General features: G+C 41.8%; 1 protein-coding gene across 11 annotated transcripts in view; it reads right to left on the reverse strand.

Moving 5' to 3' along the window:
* The window catches only part of PALM2AKAP2 (PALM2 and AKAP2 fusion), a 253654-nt gene that overhangs the window by 39367 nt on the left and 186545 nt on the right, over positions 1-27742 (reverse strand). Inside the window, exon 1 of one of the 11 annotated variants that reach the window (XM_040540366.1) lies at positions 11090-11340. The exons of 9 other annotated variants lie outside the window; for them this stretch is intronic. In XM_040540366.1, the coding sequence (XP_040396300.1) occupies positions 11090-11149 (60 nt within the window). In that variant the 5' untranslated portion in view covers positions 11150-11340. Of the gene's footprint in view, positions 1-11089; positions 11341-27742 lie in introns of those variants that run through there. One more of the 11 variants, XM_040540365.1, reaches the window with a different exon arrangement.

A 27742-nucleotide genomic window follows, 5' to 3' on the forward strand; every position in this document is an offset into this window, starting at 1 on the left:
TTCATTTCTCATTGCCTCTTCTTTGATCAGCTGGCTAGCAAATGGGGGAGTCGGACTGCAAACCTCGTCTGTGTGTTTGTGTGGAGGAACTGCTGCAGGGCTGGGGCAGAGGCAGCTGCCAGCTGAAGCAGCCAAGCCTGCCTGTGGCACCCTGCCTGAGGGTCCCAAAAAATGCACAAGCACCTGTCTGACTTAACTGCCCTAGGTGGCTTCCTGGGAGGTTAGGAACTCAGCACACTGGAGGAAAATTCAAGCTGATTTTCACACAACAAAAAGAATAAATGCAGCAGTTTTTTTTTTGTTTTTTTTTTTTTTTTCCCCTCCAAATGACAGTTAGCTTTGGTGGTTTCCTTTACTGATTGACAGGTTAACAAGAACTTGCTTGTTCAGAAAGGGGCTATTATGAGGAGACTAAACACACATTTTCTTTCTCTTTTTCTAATGTTATGCAACTCACTAATTGACAGACAGCAGAGTACAATGTGCTCTATCAACTGAATATCCTTTATCAAAATTGACACATTCAGAATAAGGCATGGACCTAAACTAGTTACAAAAACTTGAAAAATAAATACAACAGCTAATCTTAGAACTCAATTTATATTGCTTGTGACTTAAAGCTGGAAGACCTCATCATGTGAGATGTTGAAGCTATAAATAAGTTTAGAACAAACGAACATTTTTTTACATGCAGGACTTAATGCATTACAGCTTTCTGGCAGAATAAAAAATAACACCAGAACAAAACCATGTCTCATTTTTAATGGAAAAACAAGCCAGTAGAACAAACCTCCAAAAAAGGAAATCTCTAATCTACGAGTGCAAGTATCCAAGCGTGTCTCCAACTCTTCTGATTCAGTTTAACAAGAGAGGAAACCAGGCCACCAGAAGTTTACAGACTAATGCAATTACAGAGTGGCTCAATGAATGCTGATTTGTCTGTTATCTACGACATAACATAAAGCTATGCTAACACATCTTGTTCTCCTTGCACAACACTAAATTCTCACCAATTAAATAATCAGAATGGGTGCTTTTCATGGGGGAAAGTAGCAATCAGTTGCTGGAATGACCATATGAATGACCATTTCTTACAGCTATTTTTAAGATGCGTTAACTAACTGAATAATTGGATTTACCTATAAATAACAATGCATTTTCATCAGATGGTGTTTAACATTTCTTACATCACAGGTGAAAAAAAATTCCTCTTAGTAGGTCTAATATTAAAAGGTAAATAAAATTAAGGTTATAATCATACCACCCCTTCAAAATTACCATGAAATTTCAACAATTCTGTGAAGACAAGGATACAAATGTACCATTACGAAACCACTCACTGAAAAAAGCCATTTGAAGACAACCAAGTTGTTTTGCTGTTTGCCAGTAGGATGAACATGGGAAACAACCTCCCTTCTGGAGTGGTGAGCGGCAGCTTGCACATGGACAACAGCAGAGAGCTGGACCATCTCTAGACGTATTGAAAGCAGAGATCATTGTTTTTTGGAAACACAAGCATGGCAGACCAGGCCCTTAAAACAAAAATGCCGGAACCCCGGCTCTTAAAGTTAAACTCCCAAATTCAAATCCTGCCACTTTAAAAAGTGGTTTTGAGGTCTGATGCATCTACACCTAACTGGTATGCATGGTATGCATGCAATCAGATTTAAATGCTGAACTTCAGGTGGTCATCTCTACAAGCTTTTTGGGGGTTTGTCAAGATCCCACCCAAGATAAAAATAAATGCCAGAAAGCCAGTCTAATCACTGACATAACTTGTAATGTCAAATAATGTGACATTTGGACAGGAAAGGTGTACAGTGCTACTTAATATTTAGTACCTCCTCAAGAAAAGGTGAAAATTTAGAAAAGTTACTGAGACTACTTCATCATGTGCTGGTGATGGCTGAATTTAAAACATCCCCACAACAGTCCAGGGGCTGACACTTTTCTGAACCAAGCATGACAGCTATATTCAGTTTGTTGACTAGGAAGGGAAGCATGGACACAGCGTGCTGTCATTGCACCCAGACATGGTTCTCACAGCACCTTGGTACTCTGCTCGGTGGGTACCATAGTGCCTGGCAACAGCCTCTAATTTTGGACGTGCATAAAGAAGTATTTCGTATAGTGTCAGCCAATAACTTCCAAAACCACATCTGGACAGAGGTTTGCTGAGAAAGCGAGCTAAGCAGAATTCACCCAAAGGCATATTAGGTCTTCAGTTAGGGAACTGCTGCGTTCCGAATGTCTCAGCAACTGACTAAGCAACAACTTTGCTAATGTGCTTATCAGTGCATTAGCACTGACATCTCTTCTTACCAATTAGTATGGTCCCAAAAGGATAAAGAAAAGATCACAGCTTTGTGAGGTGATGTGACATCCAGCTATTATAAAAGCTCTGCAGAAACCTGCAGTGCAATTAGGGGTATTTCTTCAAAGTCCAGTTAGCCCAGACTCCTGCCTGCTGTAGCATCTTGCCACCACTCTGGTTCATACACAGAAATCTCATTCTTGGGTCTGGCAGAAATTCTGTTTTGGGCTCGTAACACAGACTGCAGTCCGCCTGGTTGCTTGGTTTGCCTCTAAACTGCAGTGAGGGATGTGTTTGACTGCTGACAGTAGCAAGCTGCTTGAGCAAGACACCAGTTTTTCTGGAAGTCCTATGAATGTCACAAATTTCACGATGCACCGCCTCTGATGTCAACAAATTTCAATTTTGTGTTGTAAACTATAATGCAAGTACAGCCCCAACTGTGCCAAAACCACAAGAGAACTCCAACCAAGACACCTCACCTTGACTACTTCATCAGGAAATACAATTAACGCTCAGAAGAGCTCTCATAACACTCTATCCAGAGCTAATCAAAGAGGTGGGTACATTAGTGTAGGGTGCAATGCCAGTGGACAACAAGGTGAGAGCAGTATGGATGAAAAGCAGAGGCCATGCACACACCATCAACATTACTATTCTCAGCCAGAGACACAAGTGTGTAAGCACCAGAGCAATAGTGAGACTTGAAAGAAGACACTGAGAAGGTTTCTTGGATTGTCAGACAGACTGTAATTAATGCCATATATCAGAACTTCTCCAAAACCCGCGAGTTTGCAAGAAAATAAGTAATTCCTCTTCAGACAAAGCTGCTAACTCCTCAGTGGAGAAACGAGCACGAGACTTTTCTGTCTGCACTGGGGAATGTTCAGGGAGATCAAGAGCAAAACAGTGCCTATCTTCTAGCAGGAAACTGTTAGCTGTGAGTATAATTAATGAAGGGAACAATTTAATCCACGCTGTGATGAATGCTCCCTTGCTGGACATGTGGAATCAAAACTGGATGTTTTTCTAAAAGATAAGCTCTAATCCAAACAGAAGTCAGTTTAGGGAAATCCAGTGGTATATGTCACAATGCCGGTCATAACATGTGACCACAGCTGACTCTAAAAACCTTATAACCCTTGAATATAATGAATCATGAATACCAACAGTGCTGTTCCTTCCTCCAATGAAGTGTCTGGTGATATGGTGCCTGGATGTGGGTGGATTATGATTAACGACGCATTCTACTGTGACTTTGCTCAAGAACTGTTTTCCCTGATGATTGCTATGGCGTGGATGACATTTTCTTCCAGGAATTATGACAAAAAATTGACTTCAGCAAAAGCTCAATTTTTTGTTGATAAATCCAGGTATTACTTTACTTTCCCAACACAAGATGAGCAAGGCTCTTCTAATGGGAACCGATGCCAAGTTTTAATTAGCATGAGCTTATACCAAAATGGGCCCAGAGGAAATTATGAACACATCATCAGAATCTGGTTCTTATTACTGCCAGAAAATGGCAGTGAAGTTATACAGATACATGCTAAAACCTACAGCTACAACTATCTTGAGAATGGGCCTCAAAGGCCTTTCTTGCTGAATGAAGACAGTAAACATGGCGCTCAGCTGCAAATGAATTAAGACACTTCTGGGCAGCTTCTGGTCACCCATCAGGGAACCAGCAAATACCCCCACTCCTTCCTTCCCCCAAAGTGATCTTTACTATGTTTCTTCTCCCTTCTCCTAATACTGAGGGTGCTGGGACCTCAATTTCTTTTTAATTTCATGACAGGAACTTCCTGTAGCTTCTGTTTCTAGATGGATGGGTCTGCTTATCCCTCATTTTCTCCTGTTTTTGCTTCTGGTTATTGCATTCTTCTTTCATTTCTGTGGTCTGCCGCTACCGTTACTTCCTTTCAGCCCCAGTGGCAGACAAGTGATTGGGATTCCTACATCCAGGGTGTTAAGATTTAATTTATAAAGCCAGGCTGAGGTCAACTGGGATGAATGCATGATATTCTCCAATGTGTTAAGCAACAATTTGATGTGTGCAGCAAGTTCTGTGCTTGTCTGGAGCTCCCACTTCCTGGCTTCTGGTTTTCTGATTTTTATTAATATTGACAGAATTATTCCTCTGGTGCCTAGACTACTCCCTGGATTTGTTCTTACATTGCATTCAGAAATCTCGCATTCAACAATCAGCAAGCAGACTTAATGAAGGTAATATTTCTCACGCTGGTATATCAAAGCAGATAGAGTTTAGAATAAAGGAAATGTGAAGAAAAGTCAAAGGAGATTTATGCTCTGGGAGAAATAGTTGTTTAGGTTCTGAAGTGTTATATACACTGAATACAGTTAAAATTACGTTGCTAAGAATTAGTAGGGAGAATTATTGCAAACTGTAAAGGAAGGAATTATATAGGGAAACAAGCATTCTTGGTGTTAGGAGATGCTTCTGTAAATCAGATATTGGGGTCCCAGCTTTATCACCTTGAATTAATGTATTTTGCTAATTTATATTTCTTCAGTTTTGGAACAAGATTTCTTGTTTTGAAATTGCCATGTTGCTCAAGGACAACCAGACAAAATATCACTGGACTTCAGTACAGGAACTTACTTCTTTCACTCAGTTAATTATCTTTCATTTGAAGCATTTGTTCCTATGCTTTTGATTTTAAACCCCATAAAAAAATTTACTTTAAAATTTTGATTCTTATGAGATTTAAGGTAAAAGATAAGGAATATACTAGAAAACAGTAGTTTAAGTTTTTTCTTTTGTTTGTTTGTTTTACAAAAATGTAAATGCCTAACAAATAGTATTCATAGTTTGAACTATGAAACTGAAGATGTCTTCCTTTGAATGTGCGGCCTGGAAAAATCACACTTGAATTGTTAAAGGGCAACCATTCAAATCCCATTCCCACAAGCCTCCTCTTCAATCCATTAAAAATGTAATTGTTTGTTCTAATTATGTCACTATGTCTAATTCAATACTTAATACCTGGATCAGAGATGGGCAATTAACAGAATACACCAGAATAGAATAAATCATTATCTCCGCAAAACTGTATGCTTGTCATGAAAAGAGGTTTTAAAAATCTCTAAACTGTTTATTGGGTGAAGCATGAAGGAAGAGAACTTTCTTACATGGTACTGCATTAACAGTGTTTATAAAACCAATCATAAACTGCCAAATGACAGTGCAAAATTGGGCATTTATTAATCAGCCAAAATGGGATCAGCTGCACATGATAGACTTGATATAACACCTAGGGAATATACTTTAGTTTAGTATCTCATTGGTGAAAATCAGACATGCTATCTCAATACTATCCGGTCGTGACAGAATTTGTCACATAACAAAAATTGCTAAGACTACCGTACATAATATCTATTAGTTTCTTGATGTTTGATTTTTTATTATTTTTCAAATAGAAAAGAACAAGTTTATTTAAGTGCTTAGGTGTTTGAAATTATGATGACTAAACTACACATCAGTCTTCAAACACACCCTCTCATTTATCTAAGTGGGTAGAAATAACTGCGTACCAGTTAACAGACTATTATTTCTCTCCAGTGCTGACATGGAGTAGTTTTGCTCCTAGATAAAGAAATGCGGAGAAGAGATTAAAAGCCAAAGCAGCAAAACACCAAACTTGTGTGAAAAACAAAGTGTACAGCGTCCTTCCACATCCTGGGCAGACCATGTCTTACATGGGGTCAACACTAAAAGACTGGAGACCAAGAGGGAAAATGAAAGTTGAAAGGAACAGGAAGCATCTTTGAAAGGCAGAATTGTGAACATCATGCTGCAACACCACGAAACAACAAACTATAATTGGCTTAAGAGCCGAGATGTTACTAAACCTCTCTAATCATACAGCAATCATACTAATTCCAGTTGCTCAGAAGACATTGTTAAAGTCCCACAAAATCATGAAATTCCTTTTAAAAGCACATAAATCTGATTATAGAGCCCTTTGGTGCTTTTTAAGCCCTCAGAGGTCAGCCTGGCATTTTAAACTTTTCTCTGCAATCAGAAAAAGCTAGAAACTTTCCTTTAATTATTTTGAAAGAAAACTGAAAATTCTTCTGTACTTCTTCAGTTGCATGACCTGAAAAGTTTAAGAGGAATGCTAACTATTGCAAGACTCAAGAGCCAAAAAATCTGGCAATACAGAGAGGATGTGACCACTTATACGCAAACAAGCACCATCCAGCCAGGCGATATGTTTGTTGTCCTTTCTTGTATGCTGAGAAAAGGATTGACACTGTCTGATGCAAATCTGTGTCATCAAATAGTCATCCGCTGCTGCTGCTGCGTAATGTTAAGCACAAGTCAGCTCTTCCTGGGATGTTTTTGTATTTACTTGTTACCAAGACAGACTACCGGTCTGAAACGGCACTTCAGCTCTAAGATGAGATGGTGATTTTTCACTCTGTCAATTTGTCTGGGAACACAGATTGTTACAAGGGCTGGAGAGTTATGTTAGACATCAGTCTCAAGAGTCTCCTTCCTGGAAAATGCCAGGAAATTGTATCAACTCTACTCTGAAGAGAACAAGCTGTGAGTTGATTCATCTGAATCACTAAAGACATAATGAGAACGGCATTGGTTACCTACAGGAATTTACTTGCTTGAAGCGGTAGAGTTAATGCGCAGTAGTTAGAATCTGAGAACTGTCAACTAGAAACAGATTATCTGAAAGCAATCATAATTCGAGCGTGTTTTTTTTTTCCCAAATCTTGCCTTTAACATGCCACCTAATAATGCACTAAAATCTAGAGATGTTACAAGAAATAGCTGTATGCATAAAGGAAAAACAACGCCAAGCAGAGCAAAATTTACCTTGTCAAAGTGAAAAAGATTACATCTACCTTTACAGATAAGGCCTCTTCAGTTTCATCTGATCTTAAACTCAAAACAATTTATTGCAAGCACAGAGCACTCGACGGTTAAGTCACACACCTGGAAAGCCTGTGCCTCTGCTTTGGGGAATTTATGTTCCTGCAGTTTCTCCTTACTTCCTCAGGGCTGAACACAAATTACAGCTTTTTAAATGAGCAGCATTCATTAAATCAAATTACTAGTAAAACTGCACTGCCTACATGTGCCCCTAATTAGTCTTAGAACAGTCTTGCTGTGTACCAAGAGACCAGAGGTGGCCCCGCCTTTCCACTAATCCTATCTGTGCTAACTCCAAAGCCGAAGTTTCAGCAAAACTTCTCCACCTAGGGTGTCACTATAAATAGTAACATCTAACTACTGTCACTTTATCTTTGTACACCCAACCCTGCACCAACTCAAACCAAGATTCTTGCTGCTGATTTCAGCAGGAGCAGGTTTTAAGTCTTAACGTTGAAGGCAGCTTTCCTGAACGTCAAAGGTTAGTTGGATATTCTTCTACGTATAAAATGCTAAATGGTGGTTTTGGCTAGCCCACAGGCTTATGTAACAGTGGGGATGAAATAATGCAGCATTCCTCCAGAAAGGTCAACTGCATACTCTCATGAGCTGTCTAATTAATATGATTTAATAAATATTACCATACAGAAGTGCCTGCAAAGGCAAAAGATAACATGAAATTTATCACTGGCTAGAGTAGTTTGCTCATTTCAATAGAGAAACACTGATAAATGACAGAAATAAATATTTATATTGAACTATACAGTTTGCTGTATATAGTATACATATATGTGCAAGGCAGAACTGTAAACCAGGAGCTATGGACAGCCTCCCCACCATTGCCATATTTAAGGTTTCAAAGCTTCTTAGTGCTACCCACGGCAAGTTTTGTGGAATTTCTGCCTTCTGAGCATACGTCCAACTGGATCCTCGACAGCTGTCTGTGCACACGTGTGATGAACACATGGCATGTGAACAGCATGCCGTGACTTCATAGTCTGGCACGGCATCGCAGGCATGACTTCATGCATTTGGGAATGCGGTATCACTTATGTGAAGAAGCCACCTCTGCCTGGCTATGAGTGAGCAGTGAAGGAAAGAAAGCTGACACTTATTTTAAGTGTCCATCTGCCCAGTGAATTTCATCAGACCAGAAATACACACATTCCTGTTTGAGCTGCTATCACAACCACAGGATTGTACTGCAAGGACAATAAAGATTTTCAGTCTTGCAACCTTTCTGACAGAAAGTAGGCACTCAATTTCATTTGATGAGAGCACTGCCCAGGCATCCTGCTTAATTTTTGGCTCAGTCAATATCCTGAATTGAAGCCCAGAGACTGAACAGCAGCCAATGCTGGCATTCTGCTTTCTGACACCTTAATGCATTTGGATCCAAACATCCTAAATTTATTATCATAGCTGTAGTGTTTGAAGAGCTCTACACTGCATACATTTCAGTGAAGAATGTCATGCCTTCAGGGATCCACTGGACACACGGCCAAATTTTCTTTTCATCTACAGCTTCTGGTAATACACTGGACATCTCAGACATGCTGTAACTTATGACTGCAGAACTTTGTTAAAATGGAACCAGGACAAAAAAGTACTGCATGGGACATTATGAACATACTTTGTTTATTTTTTTATTTTTCAGTAATGCTAGAGTAAAATACCAGATTAAAAAAGATGGCAAAAGCTTCTGCAAAAACAGCCTTTAGAGACTTGTTAATTGTGAAAGCCAGCAGCACATATTGCAGTTGTGTTTCTCTGGAAGCTTTTTATTATGTAGGCAGAGTGAATGCTTCTGAAAGTTACTCTGTCCTGCTGGTATAAAAGCATGGGTGAACATCTGTGAGCATCTGTAAGCGTCTGGAATTACAAAGGGCTGGGCAGTCAAGAGGACTGCAGGAATCAGGCAAACCATACCAGAATTCATTGACGTGACAGGATGCAAAGGACACTGAGCACTTTCCATCCTCATTCCTCTGCTCTAAATATACGTAGATCAACCCTGGCAACAGTTTTATTGAACACAGCCTAAAACCTCTGCTGAAGGAGATCTCTCCACAGCCATCCTGGAGAGCTTATCCAGAGTTTGCACAGGTATCAGCACTTTGGAAGTCCTAGTGCTGCCCAACCACTCCCTGACCCCAAATAAAAAAAAAAAAAAAAAAAAAAAAAGCTGGAAAAGCTGTGTTGCAGCAGTCAGGGAGTACCCAGCATTACAGCAAAGCAAATGGGCAGGGATGTTGTCATGGTCCCCTGGGAGCACCACAGTCCCAACTCCCACTGAATAAACAATACCCAGCATGTGCTGTATGTCATAAGCACACAGGAACATAAAATTCTGGATTATTTTTCTGGCTAATTTTTTGTCCTTTTATTAATTAATACAAGACACTTGGCATTTTCAAGGTCAGCAGGTAGATAAGGTCATTATCCTGTTTTAAGCTTACTGAAATAAATTTTAAAATCTGATTTAACCATACTAAAACAGAGAGATTGCTTATGTTCTTTTGGAAGACTGTTGTATGGACATTGACAGCATAAAATCTCAGTTCCATCCCCAAAATGATTACATAATGAATGATACGTTATATATAGAATCTGTATAGTTTAGGACGAGAAGGATTAGAAAGGGAGTAGTCAAAATGGACTTGGCAACAATAAATGCAAGATCTCCTTGTAGAAAAAAAAAACAACAGTTCTGTATGCCTCGATCCTTCTACTGCCAAGTATGTGCTTTCTAGAGTGACTGATAAAAAAGGTTTATCATAAGACCTGATAAGAAGCAAGTCTTTAAAGTCGTAAAAACAAAATAGCATTTTAAATTTTATTTGCCCTTGGGGGGGTGGGGGTGGGGCGATAGAAAAAGGCAAATCAGGGAGTACTATTTAGAAGCCATATTTTTCAGTATTTCTTTGCAACTTTTGAGGCTAGAAACCTATATTCAAAAATGGAAGTAATTTCTGGCATTTGTCGTTTTTTGAAAGAAAAACCATACTAAGGATTTCAAGAGTTGAGATAAAATCAGGGGAGTTGAGGACATACAATAGGTATTTTTGAATTGCAAAGTAACTCTTTCATATTAAACGCCATCAGAGACCAGTAGACTGCTCTCATGGAAAAGAACCCTGCAATGTACTGTGAGCGCAAGTATATAAATAATGACAGCCCAAGTTAATTTAAATTTACACTTTTCAGATGTCAGTCCTGCCAATAGCTGTTCTGCAGCTACAGTTAACTGCTGTACTTTCATGAGTCCTCAAGGCTAACAGTCTTGAAGAGAATCCAATTTAGGAGACAACTAGCAGGTATTAAGCAAATAAAGGGAATCAGAATCAGAAGACCTGGATTTCATTCTTCTATCTGCTGCTGACTTGCTGCATGACCTTGAATAAAAAAATACTTAACCTGCCTAGGCTTCAACCTTACCTTAACATGCATCTCCTAAGACTGCCTTGAGGCATAATTAATTAATTCACACCTATAAATCTTTCAGAAGCCTAGTTAGTGATAGATGGGGCTGTGGAAATTAAAATTATTAGCAGTATTTTCCCACGTACTGATGTACAGAGTGACATACATGCCCTTCTCTACAATACTGATCAATATGAATATAAATGCAGACACATAAACATACACAACATCTAAGTTTTCACCCAACTTCTCACTCAAATACCAGCAAAATGGGAACGAACAATGAAGGAATAAGCAGTATACATTGTTACAGAGGGAGGAAGGAATATTCCTTCACTTTCTATGAAAGTAGCTCTGAAATTGCCTCTCCTTCACAACACAATTCTTAAGACTACAAATTACCCTTGTTTCACAACGTTATGAAAATAAATTTTTCTTACCCTAAGCCCCTGCTCCATGGACAAGCAGAGGACCTGCCAGGGTGCCGTGTACCTGAACATGTTTGGCCCCTTCTGTAGACAGACTAAATGGCAAAAGGCACGCAAGTATCTCAGGTCTACTGGTTGCTTTTCATCTGATGGATGCTAAAATTGAGAGAAATTCCTCCCGTTGTATTCTTCAGGGGCCTCTCGAGCAGAGTCTAAGACACAGCTACAGCCATTCCACTTGCACCCTTAGGAACTGAATAACTAATTCAATAAGAGGCTTTCTTCTTGGGAAGAGCTTAGCTCAAACTCAATTAGCATAAATAGGATGATAACCTTTGAACCTCCCACTCCTCCTCCTGGAGGTTGCTCCCTCCCCTGCAAATCTTGGGTCTGTTTGTTACCACCGATGGCATTTGACTCTGCTTTGGAAGCCTAGAAGCAGCTGTCAGAGATCATCTCAGCTAGTTCTTACATTTGCAAAGCATCTGTAGCTTTGCATCTTTTATTTTTGCTGTTATGTTTTAGCTGTGCTCAAAGGAATTCCCTTTTCCTCCCACCCAGAGGGATCCTTGCCTTCCCCTCTTTGGCATGGTGTTCTCTGTTCAGCAGCCTGCAGAGTGTTGCTGAGGAGGTTCACACAGAAGCTGCTATAAACGCTCCCATGACAAAGCCACTACGGTAAAAAATTACCAGCCTAAATGAAACTGAAAGGTTTTCTCCAAAATGCACGGAAATGAGCTCTTTGGAACATTGGTAATATGATATACTATTGTCTTGTTTGTGATAAGGTTTCCCTTTAAAACGGATCATTAGTTTTGCAGTCAGAGAACAAGGCCTAGTCTCCAAGAATCTAAACAAGGTAAAAGAGTAAAACCTTGTTATTTTCTGTATTTATGTGATTTAAATGACAAATGGAAATAGTACTTCTCCACCCGGATGCTGCTTAGAAAGCTGCGGGTCATTGCACTGATGCAAACCCAGCCACACAGATCAAGTCACTAGTCTGTTCGTTTGTTTCTTCATTTCCCATCAACAGAGAAAGAAGTCATTTTAGGTTTATACTGGCGATCTTTACTGTTTTATCTCAGGTACCTGTACTGAGGCAGTCCCACCCAGACAAGGATGCAGGAAGAAAGGTAGAGGCTCATCCTTAAAGCCACTGCTAGCAGAAAGCTGGCTGGTTCCTGGTCAGCTCAGCGTGCTGAGAACAACAGTGAAGCAGTTCTGCAGGTGACATTCAGAAGTCTGACTGCAGGTAGCACCAGCAGATACACTCTCATGCATTTGATGGTTTTCTTAAAATAGCTTTCTGAGAAAATGCATCTCAAATATGTTGTTCTTTTTGATGGTGCCATGGCAGACAGTCACCTTTCCTTTTTTTTTTTTTTTTTTTGGTGTGTGTGTGCGTTTTTTTTCCCTAAAACAGACAAGTACTGAGGTGTTGGTGTCTGTCACCAGAACTTGGCAAACAGCTGACACACAGGTGAGCTCCAGCTCAGCTGTGATGTTTGTTACAATACTATTATTTGTTGCACAGACACAATTAACAAGCAAGGGGCCATCTGCAAGAATGTGAAAGTGCAGATCTGTTTCAAATTATCAAAATTATACATTACAGACATGGCTTAACAGTGACTTTAATAATGCCTATACAGCCTTTATACATGGTACATAAAGCTCCAGCTTCTCTTTAACTTGCTGAGTTTGTTTTGCTGGACAACTAGTTGTGCGAGTAACTCATTTCCTTCACCTCTCTCCGTATTTTGACCTCCTGCCTTGATGTTTCTGAACTTCATTTTGGAAGCAACAAATGACTGCAGTTATTTCTTCAGTAGCTGGAAGTGATTTAAGCCAGAACAACCCAGGTACCATGGCTAATATTTCAGCAATTAAAGTGCTTTTAAAACAATCAGAACAAGAACAGATGAAAAATCCTGTCCCTGAGTAAGAATCCGGACGGGACGCTAACATGGATTACAGGAGGACTTAGGTTACAAAGGCAGGACAGATGAACTGCCTTGTGCTGAAGTTAACATCAGCTTCTTTGCAAGCTGGGAGTGTGGCCAAGGGTAGAAATGCAGGCTTTGGTGAGAAACAGCCATTCCTTGCATCCCTTGAATATTCCAATGGCCAGATATACAAACAACTGCTGGAATAGAAACAAGCCTGTCCACATGCACCTTCAACTTTTAGCCTCTTAATACCTTCCTTTTTCTTTTTTTTTTTTATTAAAGGTTGTGTGCCTTGCTCATTAAGTGCCTAATGAAGTCTTGCCAGAGAGTTTAATTCTGAAGGCAAATGAGAGTATAAATATAGAGCAGATCAACTGAAGTATTAGGTACTATTCTGCAGAGTCAACAGTGAAGTAAGTCTGCCACAATGCCAAAACACTAGGAGATCCCAAGAAAAATCCTAACATTAAAACGTTTTAAACCAAAATGTTGTGTATTAAGCAAGCTTCTCACAGAGAAGGCCTTTGATCTCTGATTTTCCTAGAGGACAAACTAAGTGCTCTCACATATCTCAAAAACTGTTCGCCAAGAATACTGTGATGTTTCGCCCTTATTTAGGATAGTTAATTGAACATGAATAATACATTAAAGCAGTTGTTTTTTATATCTTTTGCATTTAGAAATTTTGATACCAAAAAGACACAATCCAAACTTTTGTGATCTTGCACCCATACAAATGTAAACTGCTTATTTTTTCCAAAAGCTAGACCTCTTTTCCCCCTTGCATTATGGGCTTTCATCCCCTCTCTTTTTAATAGAAAGACAAGATTATGGAAACCTACAACTGTTTTTAAATATGAGATCACAGGGATGCTGTTGTCAGGAAATTAGTATAAACATTCCCATACCACGATCCAAAAGTTAATACAGTTGTTGACTTGTCTTCAGGAGAAATATCAAACAAACAGATATCAAATGGAAACCAGGAAGAAATATGACTAACATCTAAGCAGGGGTCTATTTACACTGACAGTACATACTAATGAATGCTCCCCGTGTTTGAAAGCCCATCCTTCTTCCCTCTTACCAGAAATCATTAGCGCTGGGGAGGGCTTTTCAGGACTCAGTCAGAAGTCAAAATACTAGCACTTGCAGCATCTCTCTCCAACGGGTTGTTTTCAGATGAGTTAGAGTTGAAATCTTCTTGGAAAAGGTAGGCAGAATGTACATTAGCAATGTGAAATGCAATCTGTCCTCGCAGGAGAACACGAAGCACATACCAATAAACATCACACCCACATTTTGTGGTTTGTGTTTCTTAAGCAAGGGTCATTCAATTTCCTGTGAGACTCTGACAGCACAGGATTTACCAGTGCTGCCTTCCTATACCTCCTTTTATTTCCCAATAAAGACAAAGCCATTGGATAAGGTTAGGGACTTACTCGAGCTGATGAAGCCATGAAAGTTGTTTGTCTTCCAGTTGTCCATGAGTAAAGAAGATGAGACTGTGTGTCAAAGAGATAAAACCTTCTGCTGTGAGGAATGCATGTAGCTAAAATACGAGGCTGGAATTTACAAAATCAAATCCAATCACAGGCTCTAATGTCTTAGGAAAATCACTTAATCTCACTGTGCCTTTTATCAGAAAGGTGTTTATAGAATATTTTGTGAGTTTTCTGAAAAAAAAGTATGCTTATGAGGATACTTGCTAATATATTTCCTGACAGCAACACCAAGGCATCTGAAATGTCATGAAACTCCTCTGGTTTTGCCCATTCTGTATGCAATGTGCAAACACAAATCTGGTGGGAGAAACAATATACCTTAGTATATTGTTTCAGTATACAGTATACTAGAATACTTATGAAAGGTAGAAAATCGAATTCATACCTATCGTACAGACTGACACTGCTATTTAGGAGCCAGAAACTCTCAGTCTTGGAAGTGACCACTTAAAGACTTAAAGTAATTGCAAGGTTTGGCAACAGTTAAATATATGGTTTGGTGGTCTCAAATTTGGGCAGAGGTGTCTAAAGAGGCACTTAGGAGCTTAATCCTGCCTAGTCTCAATCTGTAATTACTCAACTTCTTGAGTGCAATGTTGCAAAAACAAGAACTAGCCTGTAGGGTGGAATAACAAAGCTCAAGAATTCAGTCTGGTGAGCTCTCCAAGAACGAGTGACAGGTATTTCTACTATTTGTTGTTCTTTATTACTATTACAGCTATTACTATGGTTCTGCTGTACCACTCCTCCCTCCTTATGGTAGGAGTCCTCCTACAGGAACACAGACCTGTTTTTCCATTCCTGCCTTATGGTGGGAAAGGAGTCAGCTAGAAACTTTGAAGAGGCTAATCTCTAAATCTCCTGATTTAAATTTGCCATCTTTGGGCATCCTACCTGTTCTCTTTTGTTGCACATCATTTTATTACCCCATTTTATTTGTGATACAAAAGATCAATTTCCAAGTTATCTTTAGCAGCAGACAAACTGTGCAAGATCTCACATACTACACCAAAAATACACAATGTCAGCAATACGAGGAGCTTGTCTGTTCCAATCACATGCCCTAAAGGCTAAGTATATTTCTATATAAAAATGAAAATGCTTGGAAAAAAACAGCTAAGTTTTTACATGGCCTGAGTAGGAAGCCTGGAGCAGGCAAATGTAGAAAGCATCCAGTGGTTTTGTGGAAGAAAGTCAAGTTATCATGCATGTGAGCTGATGATTAGGTGCTGAGCCCAAAACTTTTTTTTTTTTTTTTTCCCCATTTCTTCCAATTTGTCTAACAAAAGATATGGATACTTTCACAATACTGTCTCCCTTACTCCTCAGTTATATCCTCCCTGGATATAACACTGCTGCTATTACTAAATGTCCATGTCTCTATCAAAAAAGTGCCATCACTGGGAAAACATGGTGTGTAGTGATTACAGCATCATCTAATACTCGATGCTCCATTGCAGACAGTAGTTCAGGAAGAGAATAGGCAAGATGTTTCTCAGTACCACATAGTTTTCTCAGTACTTACAAAAGCTTATTTCATGCAGAGAAGAAGCCTTTACTCTGAAAAAGAAAGTTAAAAACCAAAAAAGTTAACTAGATGACTATGGGCTGGACTAACAGTGTCTGCAAAGATGAATTCACATAAACAGCAGAAACTGAAAAACACTAGTTTCTACTTTCTGTTTGAAATTAAAAACTGTAAGAAAAAGGGTAAGAAAAAGGGAAGTGTATACAAATGCCCTATATAGCAGCTGCACATGAGAGTGGCTCTTTAGCCTACATTTCCCAGAAGGAATGCATGACATCAGGAAGACCAAGATCTTATCATCCACTGGATGCAAACCTCCCTTGAACACATCGTTCTGTACACTGGTGATGAAACAGAAGCATGAATTATGAATTATTACATCATACAGAGAATGACTTGTCATGATGAAGACCTGTCAATGCTCAGCACCTTGCCAAACAAATCCCTGCCACCAAAAATGCAGGAAGAAGACGTTTTGTAAGCCACAGTCTAGCTTTGGGATCTCAGTAACCTGGCCTTTTAATGCATGGCTCAAACCACGCTGAATTAAAAGGGCATCTAACTTTACAGTGCAACGAGCTTTTGACTGGGCTCATTCACTGGTAGTCACATGGCTCTCTGTAAGCAGGAAATCCTGAATTCTTACTCATATTCTTTTCAAATCAGATCTAACTGCTGCTTGCTCACCTTTTAACCTCTGAAAGACCAAAAGTCAAACACTTTTACAAGTGGGAAAGGTGACAAAAATCCTGAAACAATTGGTAGAAGAGGAAACTCCCTTAAATTCTTCACTGTAACCAGGATTTTTTTATAGGTGTATGAAATATATCTTTATATATATGTATATATATATATTACATATGGCTTCCTAACTCAGTACTTCTGAGATCCTCATTGTAAAAACAACAAAAGGAACACACCCACATCAGAAAGCACTCTAGGATAGATGTAAATTGTCTCTCCTGGAAGATACTGAATGACTGCTTAAATATTATTATTCTGAGCTTTTCTAAGGTGTCCCTCCCTAGGTAACCTGCCAAAGTTGTTCCTCAGTTGCCCACATTACGCACTAATCATGAAAGTACAACCTCTTTTGGTTTGAAAGATATGCATAAAGTATCACAAGCACTTATAAAACCACAGTCTCAGGATCATGTATAGCATCTCCATGGAAAAACAGCCTTTTCATTAGCCCAGCAGCAGTTTTAAAGATGCTGGCACTGTGGTTTGGCAGTGATGCAAGGAGCGCAGGCAGCCACTCCTGGCATGGTCGGACGGCAGAGCAAGCCAGTCCTAATGGAGCTCCTGTGATCCTGCTCACCTCCTCCTGGGCCACACTGGATTTGGCTGTCTGTCTAGTGATATGGCTGAAAAGTAACCTCGGTAAAAAGGAAAAAAAGAAAAAGGCTAGTGTCTAGCTGCATTCAGCATCTACGTGAACAAACACTAGCACCACCCTGAAACTTCCTAAATGCAACGCTTATGTTGGGTGGTCAGTTACCACATGGCTGGCTAGACATCCCCCTTCCAATCCCATGGAACTGATGCAATTTGATGCAGTGTTTGTGAACAGTTCAATCCATGGATGTGCTTGCCATTTCCACTGTTCTCAGGCTCACTGCGGAACTGCTGCAGGAACTTTAATAAATGCATGTTGAGTTCACAGTGATACAAGAAGGAAACAAGATCTCCCCTGTCATCCAGTCCCATCACCTGTTACTGCAGGAAAGCACATCAGCTAATCCTCTTCATAAACTTAGTTGAGTTCTGCCTTAAAAACAGCTAAGAATATTTGTCCCCACAGTTGCCATGGAAGTACTCGGCTGATCCTCAAGAACTGGCTTCCAGCTTCTCATCTACATTTACTAATGGCCAGTTTATCCCTCTTTGTTCTTTTGCCAGTACCGAGCATTTGCTTTAGCAACCTATTGCTCTTCTTGGTGTTTCCTTCCCTGATGCGTATATAAACCTCTGATGTATCCCAGTCCACATTTTTCCAGACTAAACAAGTAAAGCTCCTTTAATCTCAAATTGCATGTTGCGCTTTCCATCTCCCTGCTGTCCAAACTCGATCTGCATCCACAGCCCTGTCAAGCCATACTTTTGGAGCACAAGTGACCAGAAATGCAATGTTGTGGGTACAACCCTACCACCAGCATCTACAAAGGCATTCATGTTTCCCTAACCCCTTTGGAAACGCCTCGAGTGGTAAGTGTTCATAGCTGAGGCGGGGAGAAATCCTCTTTGTATGGCCATGTGAGCAAAGCCAGCCCCCAGGTCACTCCCTGGAAAGCACGTACACAGAAAGCACACAGACGAGAGGGTGCTGGAGGTGCCAGCAGCTGGGTGAGGGTGCAGGGCACGCTCACAGTTGTGCTGCTCCCTATTGACAGGGCTACGCCAATTAGAAGATGACAACAGCTGCAGGCAGATGGGTGCTTCAAACACAGCAATTTTCTCCAAAACGGGTAGCAGCAGCAACAGCTGTGCTTGAAAGGCAATCAGGCAGTGCACCAAGAAGCGCAGAAAGTGTGTCGTCCTTCCCGAACCACCTTGTACCCGCTTCTCTCAGACAGGCTGACACAGTTTCTTACCCTCTATTTGTCTTCCAAGCACAAAGGACACTGTGCTAATGAGTGAATGATTAAGCACCAGCCCATGCTACTCTATGCCCTGGATACGATTACCAAAGTTACAGTGCCAAGCTAAACACTTGCAGCTCATTTCCTTTGCATGAAACAGCATCAGAAGAGAAAAACAAAGCAGAGGATGCTCACGCAACCACTTTTGTTTACAAGGCAGAAGGTTTTCACAACTTGGGGAGAAAAACCCTTCTTCCTGCTGAGCGTTGCAGGAGAGCACAGATCAATGACCCCATCAATGTGGACATCCCAGCACCATCCTCTGCCACCTCCTGCCCCCCTGCCGGCATGGCTTGGTGCTGTTGGCACAGCCTTGGGGCACACCAAGCAGTGCTGACAGCTCTCCGACGTGCTGGTTCAGGACTGTGAAGTAAAGAAATCCAACCTGGCCTTGCAGGGGTTCAGCAGAGCTCATTCATGCATGGGTAGATGGGGCTTGGTGCTTTTTGCTGGAGCTGGGAACCCAGGTACAGAGGAAAACTCCTGCTCCTGTCAGGCTAGCTCAGAAACCAGAGAGGGCTTGCTCCCTCGTAAAACTTCTCGTAAAACCTCAATCTTAGTCGTATGTGCACTGACTGTCCCAGTAGAAGAGAGCAAGCCACCCAGGAATAAAAAGAGGGAGAAGAGGAAAATGCAGCCCTGACCCAGTGCAGACAGGGGACGCTGTCAGGGCAAACACAGCTTGGGCCATCCACTGTGAAGAGCACTTTACAGTAATTCACATAAAGCAGCTAAAAGTCATCTGGAACAAAGCCATGCTTGCGAGGGGAAAAGAACATGGCTCCGAGAACAGAGAGGAGGGATGGCTTTAAAGTCAATATTTCTTTTTTTTTCTTTTTTCTTTTTTCTTTTTTTTTTTTTTTTAAGTCAGGAGGAAGAGTTGAGTTAAGAGCATGGACTGGAATAGCAATGTTGTAAATGGGCATATAAGGCATCTTCTGAAAGTATGGATCTGCTAAGCATTTCTCAGCTCACCTCAAAAGGGAAGCCCAAAGAGTGCCAGCATTAACAGGCGAAAGTACTAAGCCTTACACAAAGAGAAAGTGAAGAAAGATGGAAATCATAGGTGTAAGCTTACAAAAAGGTGGGGGAGGGGGTCGTGGACTTCCCTTCTTCACCAGTAGTGCACATCTCCTGGAGAAACTCTCATGCCAAGCACCTGAAGGAGACTGTTACTGAGCACATAGCTATTTGCTGCTACAGTTTTATTATGGCTTCTATTCTCTTTTTCCTAGGGGACAGGAGTAATACCATACATGGTTGAGCCAAATAATGGGTTGGATCACACACTCCCTTGGAGAAAAACCTGGCAGCGTGAAACATAAGCTGGAGATTCATCCATTTGTCCTTGGAGCTGGTAGATTTTGCATCGCTACATGAAAATCCAAAGTAAACAGTCTCTAAACATACCTTGTGTAAATCCAGCTGAGACCAGCTCCGCTCAATCCCAAATATTAAAAACCTGCAGGTTGTTAGCCTCATTCCTCCTAACTCCTTTGTAGCTTTCTTCCCACCTTGTTTCGATACTTTGTTCTATTGCTGCACTGTGTCTATCCTTTCTGCAGTGAACGTCCACAACTAAAGGCCTCTGTCCTGCAAGGTCCTTGGAAGAAAAGCTCTGCCTCCAGGGACGTCTGCAGGCACTGTGCTCTGAATGGGCTAAAGTTGTGCCAGGGGAGGTTTAGGTTGGATATTAGGAAGAACTTCTTTACTGAAAGCGTTGTTAGGCATTGGAATGGGCTGCCCAGGGAAGTGGTTGAGTCACCATCCCTGGAGGTCTTTAAAAGATATGGTGATATGGTTTAGTGGAGGACTTGTTTGTGTTAGGTCAGAGGTTGGACTAGGTGATCTTGGAGGTCTCTTCCAACTTAGATGATTCTGTGATTCTGTGATAAAGACCACTTCTGAACCACTACTGGATAAGAAACGTGGATCCTTGAATTCACCATGTGACAAGGAGGCATGGAGAAGTCTGTATTAACAAGAGGAGATACAAGACAACCCAATGGTCTTGGCAGCTTAGTTTTCACACAGGTGAAACAAGTGAAAATCAGTTGGACAAACACCAGTAAAAATACAACCTCGTCTGGCTAAATTTATCCGGGTCATTTCAAGTAATAAATATTCCATTTGCTCAGCTTTGGTCAAATGTTACTCCAAGTTTTCCTAGTGTTTTATGCAGTTTATAAGGATGTTCAGCATTGCCCTAGCCCATGCCGTCATTTCTTCATTTTCTATCAATACACAAAGTTTCATCCTATTTTAAATCTCAACAGCAGCAGCAGTCTCCCATCATGTGCAAAGCACTCAGTTGCCTTAGGGCACACTCTTTTCCTCTAATTCTCCAGTACAATGGTTCTTTTCTTGTGCCTTTTAGCCCAATCCCTCCAAAAGGGGAGAAATTCTGTAGCAGGATTTGTACAAATCCCCTCATTTTCTGTTCATTAATTAGTTATAAGGAAGCAGCGTTAACGTGAGCTATGAAAAGTTATTGCACTGCCTCTTGAGCCCCTAAATTCCTGAAACGAAGGCTTTCTGCTGAACACCTCCTGCTCCCATCAGCGGGCAGAGGGTGCAGGACAGCCGTGTTTCCAACATGCACCGTGATCCATGCTTTCTTCACCGCAATGGCATTTTTCCCTGGTGGTATTAATTGTGCTTAACCCTGGTGGCATTAATTGTGCTTTATTTACTTGTGAGTAGCCCAGAGCAAATGGAGGCCAGGCCAGACAGAGCTTTCTGTTATGCCAGATGTCACCACTGCAGGGCACAATTACGGGAAATAACCTCTGCAAGGGGAGAGGAGGAGGCAGAGCACTACACCAAGCACACCCAGCAACATGCAGATATGTGTGTGCGTGCCTTTGCATTTGTGTGCGAGCAAATACATTCCTGCCACGGCTGCCAACATTTGAACAGCAATTTTTCAAGTAGCTTCCACAAAATTTCATGTTGTCTGTCAGGACAGATGAAGGCTGCTATTGCACAAGATTCTCACTTCTGATACGGAGCATTTTCAGAAGGTGAAAGCACTCCAGGCATAAGCAAGTGCCTGGAAGCCCAGAAATGGCTTTTTACGTGCACTGAGATGCCTTACTGTACTAAATCAAAGTATCTGCTACTGGTATTTGACTGGTAACTGTAGGTTATTGCACTGGCACCTCTGCCTGTGTGTGCTGTATGGATACTAGGGGTTGCTGATCATCACACAGCCACAAAGGCTCCTTTGGCTCCAGGCATTGAGACCAGCTGCTCTGCTCTTTCCACAGATGATTGTTGGGGCTGAAACACTGTCATTTGAGTACATGTGAAGAGAGATGTTGGTAAGTTAGTCTAAAACCCCAGATTTGGTTCAAGAGGTTGTTTTTGTGCATGCAGTTTGTGTCTGAGGTAGGATGTTCTTCATCAGTGCTTGCAGCTGCCATTTGCAGTGATGGACATAATATATAAATATATATATATATATATATGTATGTATCTACTAGATTAGAGCACTGTAGATATAGACCAATCCTGTCTTTCACAGACAACCACCAACATTCAGATAAGAACCCAAATTCCCAGAACTGAGTGTTGCTGTATATGGAGAGACAAGAGAGACTCTTGCCCTACATTTCACTTTGAAATATTTTCTAAGGTGCAAGAATAAACAGCTGCTACACAGCAAATGCATGAGAGTCAAGGTTCACGCAGCTAACCATTCACCTAGCAGTAGGCTCTCATTCAAAACCAAACACATGCATTTTTAACTCCAGCAGTTAATACTATAACCGTGAGGCATAGATAAGCATAAGATAAATACAAGATATCTGATCTGGTTTTCAGTTGAAAGGCTAGAAACAAGCAGAAGGTGTATTCACACATTTTTGTCCCTTAATCTTACATGCAGCACCCCAGTTTTGTCAGTACATCACCGGAACCTGTTTCACAGATACTCCCATCCTCGTTCAGAGGGAGGGAGCCCTGTGTTCTCCTATTACTGTTGCCATTGGCAAGGCAAGCTAAACACAGTCTTCCTACCTTGTGTAATTTGGCAGCAAAAGCAAAGCACAGGTGAGAGTGAAAGGTGCATGGAGACATAGGCTGTGCCTAACAGGAGTGCCTTTTGCTGCAAGTAGCCACGGTGCTGGCTGAGAGCAGCAGCCCACTTACTTCTAAGGGAGTCAGAGGCAACGTCTGAAAGGAAGCCCTGACGCCGTTTGATTAGCATTGTTTCAGAGTGCCTGGTTGAGCCAGAAAGGAAGCAGTCATTTGGTTTCTAAGGAGCACCACCAAAAAAATACCATCAAAACAAGATAAATGCTGCAGCCTGAACAAGTTTCTCAGCACGTAACTCCACCTAGGAATTGCTCTTACGACACAGCACTCTCCTGTGCTTCCCGGTCCACCCTCTGGGACCCATGGAGCTTGAGAAGCACTTCCACTGCTGCGATGTTTATTTTAATGAGCTTTTTGAAGGCTTGTGTGGCTCGGTATCTATTGCGAAGCTGGCACACAGGGCTCTGACACACACAGCCCTCCCCGGGGCGCACCTGAAGGACCCTCCTCACCCCTTGGTGCTCTGCAAGCGTTGTTTCAGGGTGCTGGGTGGGAAGGCAGCACGGGCAGCCCACTGCTAAGCTCGCACCATCTTACCTCTCTGAGGTGTTTCTCAGTCTTCAGTGTGGTGCTGTGCTCTCTCCCCTAATTTGGCAAAGAAGACTACTCCTGAAAGACTGTCCAGCCCCATCTTATGTAGCCTACCAGCCTCAGGGAGTGATCACACCCAAACCATTTTTGCCTTCTCCATCTGTATTTATTGTTAGAACAGTTGTGGCTTGATTACAACCACGTTTTGATTCCTGTGGCTTTTATATCAAGTGTGAGGGAGGAAGGTCAAGGTCAGTGCAAGCCTTCTTCATGTACGTAACAGTCAGTTAAGCAATAAGGTGTCTACATTCAGATGGTGCTGGTGACCAAGACCAAGAAATGAAGGCACATAAAATAAAGTTTTTGGTTGTACTTCCTTCTCTTGGATCACTTCTCCATGGCTGTCACTGGCTTATCTCCTTATTTCTAGCAGACCGAGCATGGAAGTCTTCCTGGGAAGAAAGGCTGCAAGAACAGCTACTTGAAAGCTTCCTATTAGGTTTGCATCTCACTCCATGGGTGTGCAGTTTCAGGCATTTGGGGTGCTGTGGGCATGCTGGTGGCACCTTCCCATGCCTCCCTCTGGAGGTCCTGACTGACTGGTGAAGGCAGGCAGAGGGAGCTGGGAATGAAGTAAGCATCACAGGTGCAGAAGAGCCAGAAGGGATCAGACACAGCAATTTCCATCCAGAGGTGAAAGCTGATGTTAAGACTACAGAGGTGTACAAGGCAGAGAAAAAGGAAGCAAGGAGACTAATGAACAGGTGACATTCATAACATTCATGTTTGTCACTGCATGTAGTTTTAACTAAGATATTAAAGAGCTCCAGCCAGCTGGAGAGAAGCATTTTGCATCGCACGATTCAAGCTAAAACCAAACATAAAGTGGGGAATATAACCTTCTTTATTTTATTTGGCTGAGCCTTACCTATTTGTGGGTTTTATAAATTTTTCTGACAGTCCCACTGTGGTTTTCCCTAATAACTCCTGGGGCTGGGGAGACAATTGTTTATGGGCAGAAGAAAAAAGAAAAGGAGGACAGATCAGCACAAATGCTTACTCTGAAGGAGACTAACAAAGAGTAGCCAATTGTGCCTGGCCTTCATAGATGTTAGAGGGAAAAACAAACAAACAAACAGAAAATACTTTCTTGCCCATAATAGACTCTTGAATTCCCCCCTGAAGAATCAGATTGGATTATTAACATAATTAGATTATATATCATATTGCTGTGCAGTTGGAACTGCTTGGCATCCATTCTGCTTATTAAGGAGGATTGCTCAGCTCAGCACGGCACCACTTTCAGCAAGACCGCCAGTTTGGGGGCTCTTTGTGGATATCTGACTGCTGTAAAGGGCTCAGGGAAGCCTTTAAGAAAGTGCATGCACATTCATTCTTCTCTCATGTGCTGGTGTCTTAAGAAGAGTCTGGGTGGGATGCTGTGGCTCCGTATTATGCTCTTATCACCTTCATCATGATGGCTAATCAGCTGTACACAAATAACAGCAGTCTCTTTTGCAGTTGCTCTGTGGCTAAAGATGGCTTTGGAGCATCGTTGTAGGAAGAGCAGGAATTCATGAAATGCTTGACAAATGGCTCAGCCACCTGTCGTGGAGGGGCAGGAGATGCTTGAAATTGTAACCTACCAGCCACAAGTGGTAAGTGCCCTCTGTCCCCGAGTAAGTCCCCAGTTCTTCCTGACACTTCACGTATCGCACCGTGTTACCTCTGCAGAACTGGCCGGTTGGGATGAAGGACCTGTATGGCACCTCACCCACTTGATAATGGTCATTATCACTCCATGCTGAGATGGGTCAAAAGGAAAGCCACTCTCTTCTACTTTAAAGGGCAATTCTCAAATAGATGTCCATGCATAGTGAAGGGAGGTTGTTTGCCCTGCATGCAGGCCCCCAGCTGACAGTGGAGAGCTCTATCCCATGCTTACAGGCAGCAACTGGCAGTGGTGTAATTCCTCTCGGCAGGCAAGCTGAATTGTGAACAGGCACCTGTATTTTCTCCAGCTTGTAGGCTGGACTTCAGCAGGAACGTCTGCGTGTGACAGAAACCCCTCTGAGGGAGAAACACGAAATGCTGCTCCCCTGTCAGCCAAGCCCAGGAGAACCTGCCAGCCCATCCCCATTTTTCTCATTCCTTGCTGCTCTCCCTACAAGAGCTGTTAATCCCTGTGATTTCTCACTGCTGAGGCGGAGGTCTCCCTGCCAGAGGGAACATAAGCTGTCTGGTGTATTTGAGGAGCACGATGGCAGAAGCACTTCCAAAAAGCACCAACACGGGCCAGTTTTGCCTAATCCTCTAATCGCAGTTTGTCTCCTCAAAACCAGGAGCAGAACTTTGTGGACTTCAACGAGAACAAAGCCGTGGTGCAGCTGAAATGTCAAGCACCTTTGCTAAACCCATACCCCACCTTAGGGAGGAGAAACTGGAAGGCCCAGAATGGCTACAGAAACTGCAGAGCACCCTTGGGGCACATCCACCCCAGTTTTTTTTCCATATGAAAGAAACACCTGAAGCAACGCTAAAAGCTGTGCCTGAAGGGTCTACTAGGAAAAAAGATGAGAGGATCTGAGCAGCAATGCTACCTCCCTTTGCCTGCCTCCCTTCAGAGGTCAAGTCCTGGAGAGCACTGATCTGCTGTGTTGCAAAAGCCATCCATGTTACATAACAGCATGTGTGGTTCGCTGCCTAGGTTTGTCAGTGCCCTCCTCACCACCTCCTGACACTAAACACAGTTGTGTGTACTGAATTCTCCCCAGAGGGTACAAAGTGAAAAATTGCTGGGCCTCCCCTCAGTTCACAGGCATGTGACTGGCCTGTGTGACTGCCTCCAAGGTCAAAAGGAACTAGGGGAACATTTTTTACACTGTTATTGAGACATTTTAATAGGTTAATTACAAAGTAAGTGCATTTCGACATACAAGGGCCATTCTTAATGACAATTGCTCCAGTGTTCACTGTTTGCATGCTTCACCTTCGGCATCCTCTGACTCCTTCAGCTTCATTCAAAGAGTATAATATGCATATGAAGAGTTGTATTAGTCAAAAAGAACCCATTTCATATGTCTTTAGGAAAAAAAAAAAACATGTTCTGTTTTAAAAACAAGTACGCATCTAAGGCATAATTAGTATGAAAAAAAGAAAGTGATGCTCTTGAAAAGTGATGTGATACTATCTATGAGACAAAGTTCTTAAAACAATGTGCATAAGAGATTGCAAATAGAAGAATGTGCAAAAAAAATAAAATGAATTGTGACTGTATGGATATGAAGTCCATTCATGGACACTTTGTGCAAAAAAATAATCCAGGAAAAGTGTGGGTCTTCTTGACACCATTACTGCTTTGACTAAACAGTAATGACTAAAATGAACCGATGCTGCAGAAAAAACATTTATGCATCTTTCCAGACATGTTTAGGATCTTGAATCAGTTACCACAGAATCATAGAATCTTTAAGGTTGGAAAAGGCCTCCAAGATCATCTGGGCCAACCATCACCCTACTACCAATGTCATCCACTAAACCATGTCCCTAAGCACTACGTCCAACCTTTCCTTAAACACCCCCAGGGACAGTGACTCCACCACCTCCCTGGGCAACCCGTTCCAATGCCTGACCACTTGTTCTGAGAAGAAATGTCTCCTCATTTCCAACCTGAACCTCCCCTGGCACAACTTGAGGCCATTCCCTCTAGTCCTATCACTAGTCACCTGTGAGAAGAGGCCGACCCCCAGCTCCCCACACCTTCCTTTCAGGTAGTTGTAGAGAGCAATGAGGTCTCCGCTGAGCCTCCTCTTCTCCAGACCAAACACCCCCAGTTCCTTCAGCCACTCCTCACAGGACTTGTGCTCCAGGCCCTTCACCAGCTTCGTTGCCCTTCTCTGGACATGCTCCAGGGCCTCAATGTCCTTCTTGTAGTGAGGGGCCCAAAACCGAACACAGTACTCAATTAAATAAAAAGGCCTACAAGCCTAAAAACTACAAGCTTCACTGTTTCTCACAGATTCACCAGTTGTGCTAGGAAAAATGTTTTCTTAGTTGTTATTTTTTTCTCTCTTCTCTTGGGTCCTATCAGTATAATGTTTAGATCTAAGAAAACTTCATCTCATTTTTTTCTGTCCTCCTTCAAATCCCTACCGTAGCAAAACTGCCTTAAGAGAAGAAAGTAAACTTAAGTCCAAGAAAGATAAGAGAAAATTTCTGCCTGTCTTTAAAGTGTACTGCTGATCCTTGGTGCCTGCCCATGTATTCTCATCCACTCTTTCTGAAGCTTGCTGACAATGGTATGAAACAATTGGCTTTCTTCTATTTCCTTAATTTCCTCCTTGCTCATTTGGCAATTTCTGTCTCTCTTGAGACCATAAACTTTGATAACTGAGGTGTCTGCTTCAAAG

This window comes from Cygnus olor, chromosome Z, assembly GCF_009769625.2.
Source record: "Cygnus olor isolate bCygOlo1 chromosome Z, bCygOlo1.pri.v2, whole genome shotgun sequence".
NCBI classification, from domain to species: domain Eukaryota; kingdom Metazoa; phylum Chordata; class Aves; order Anseriformes; family Anatidae; genus Cygnus; species Cygnus olor.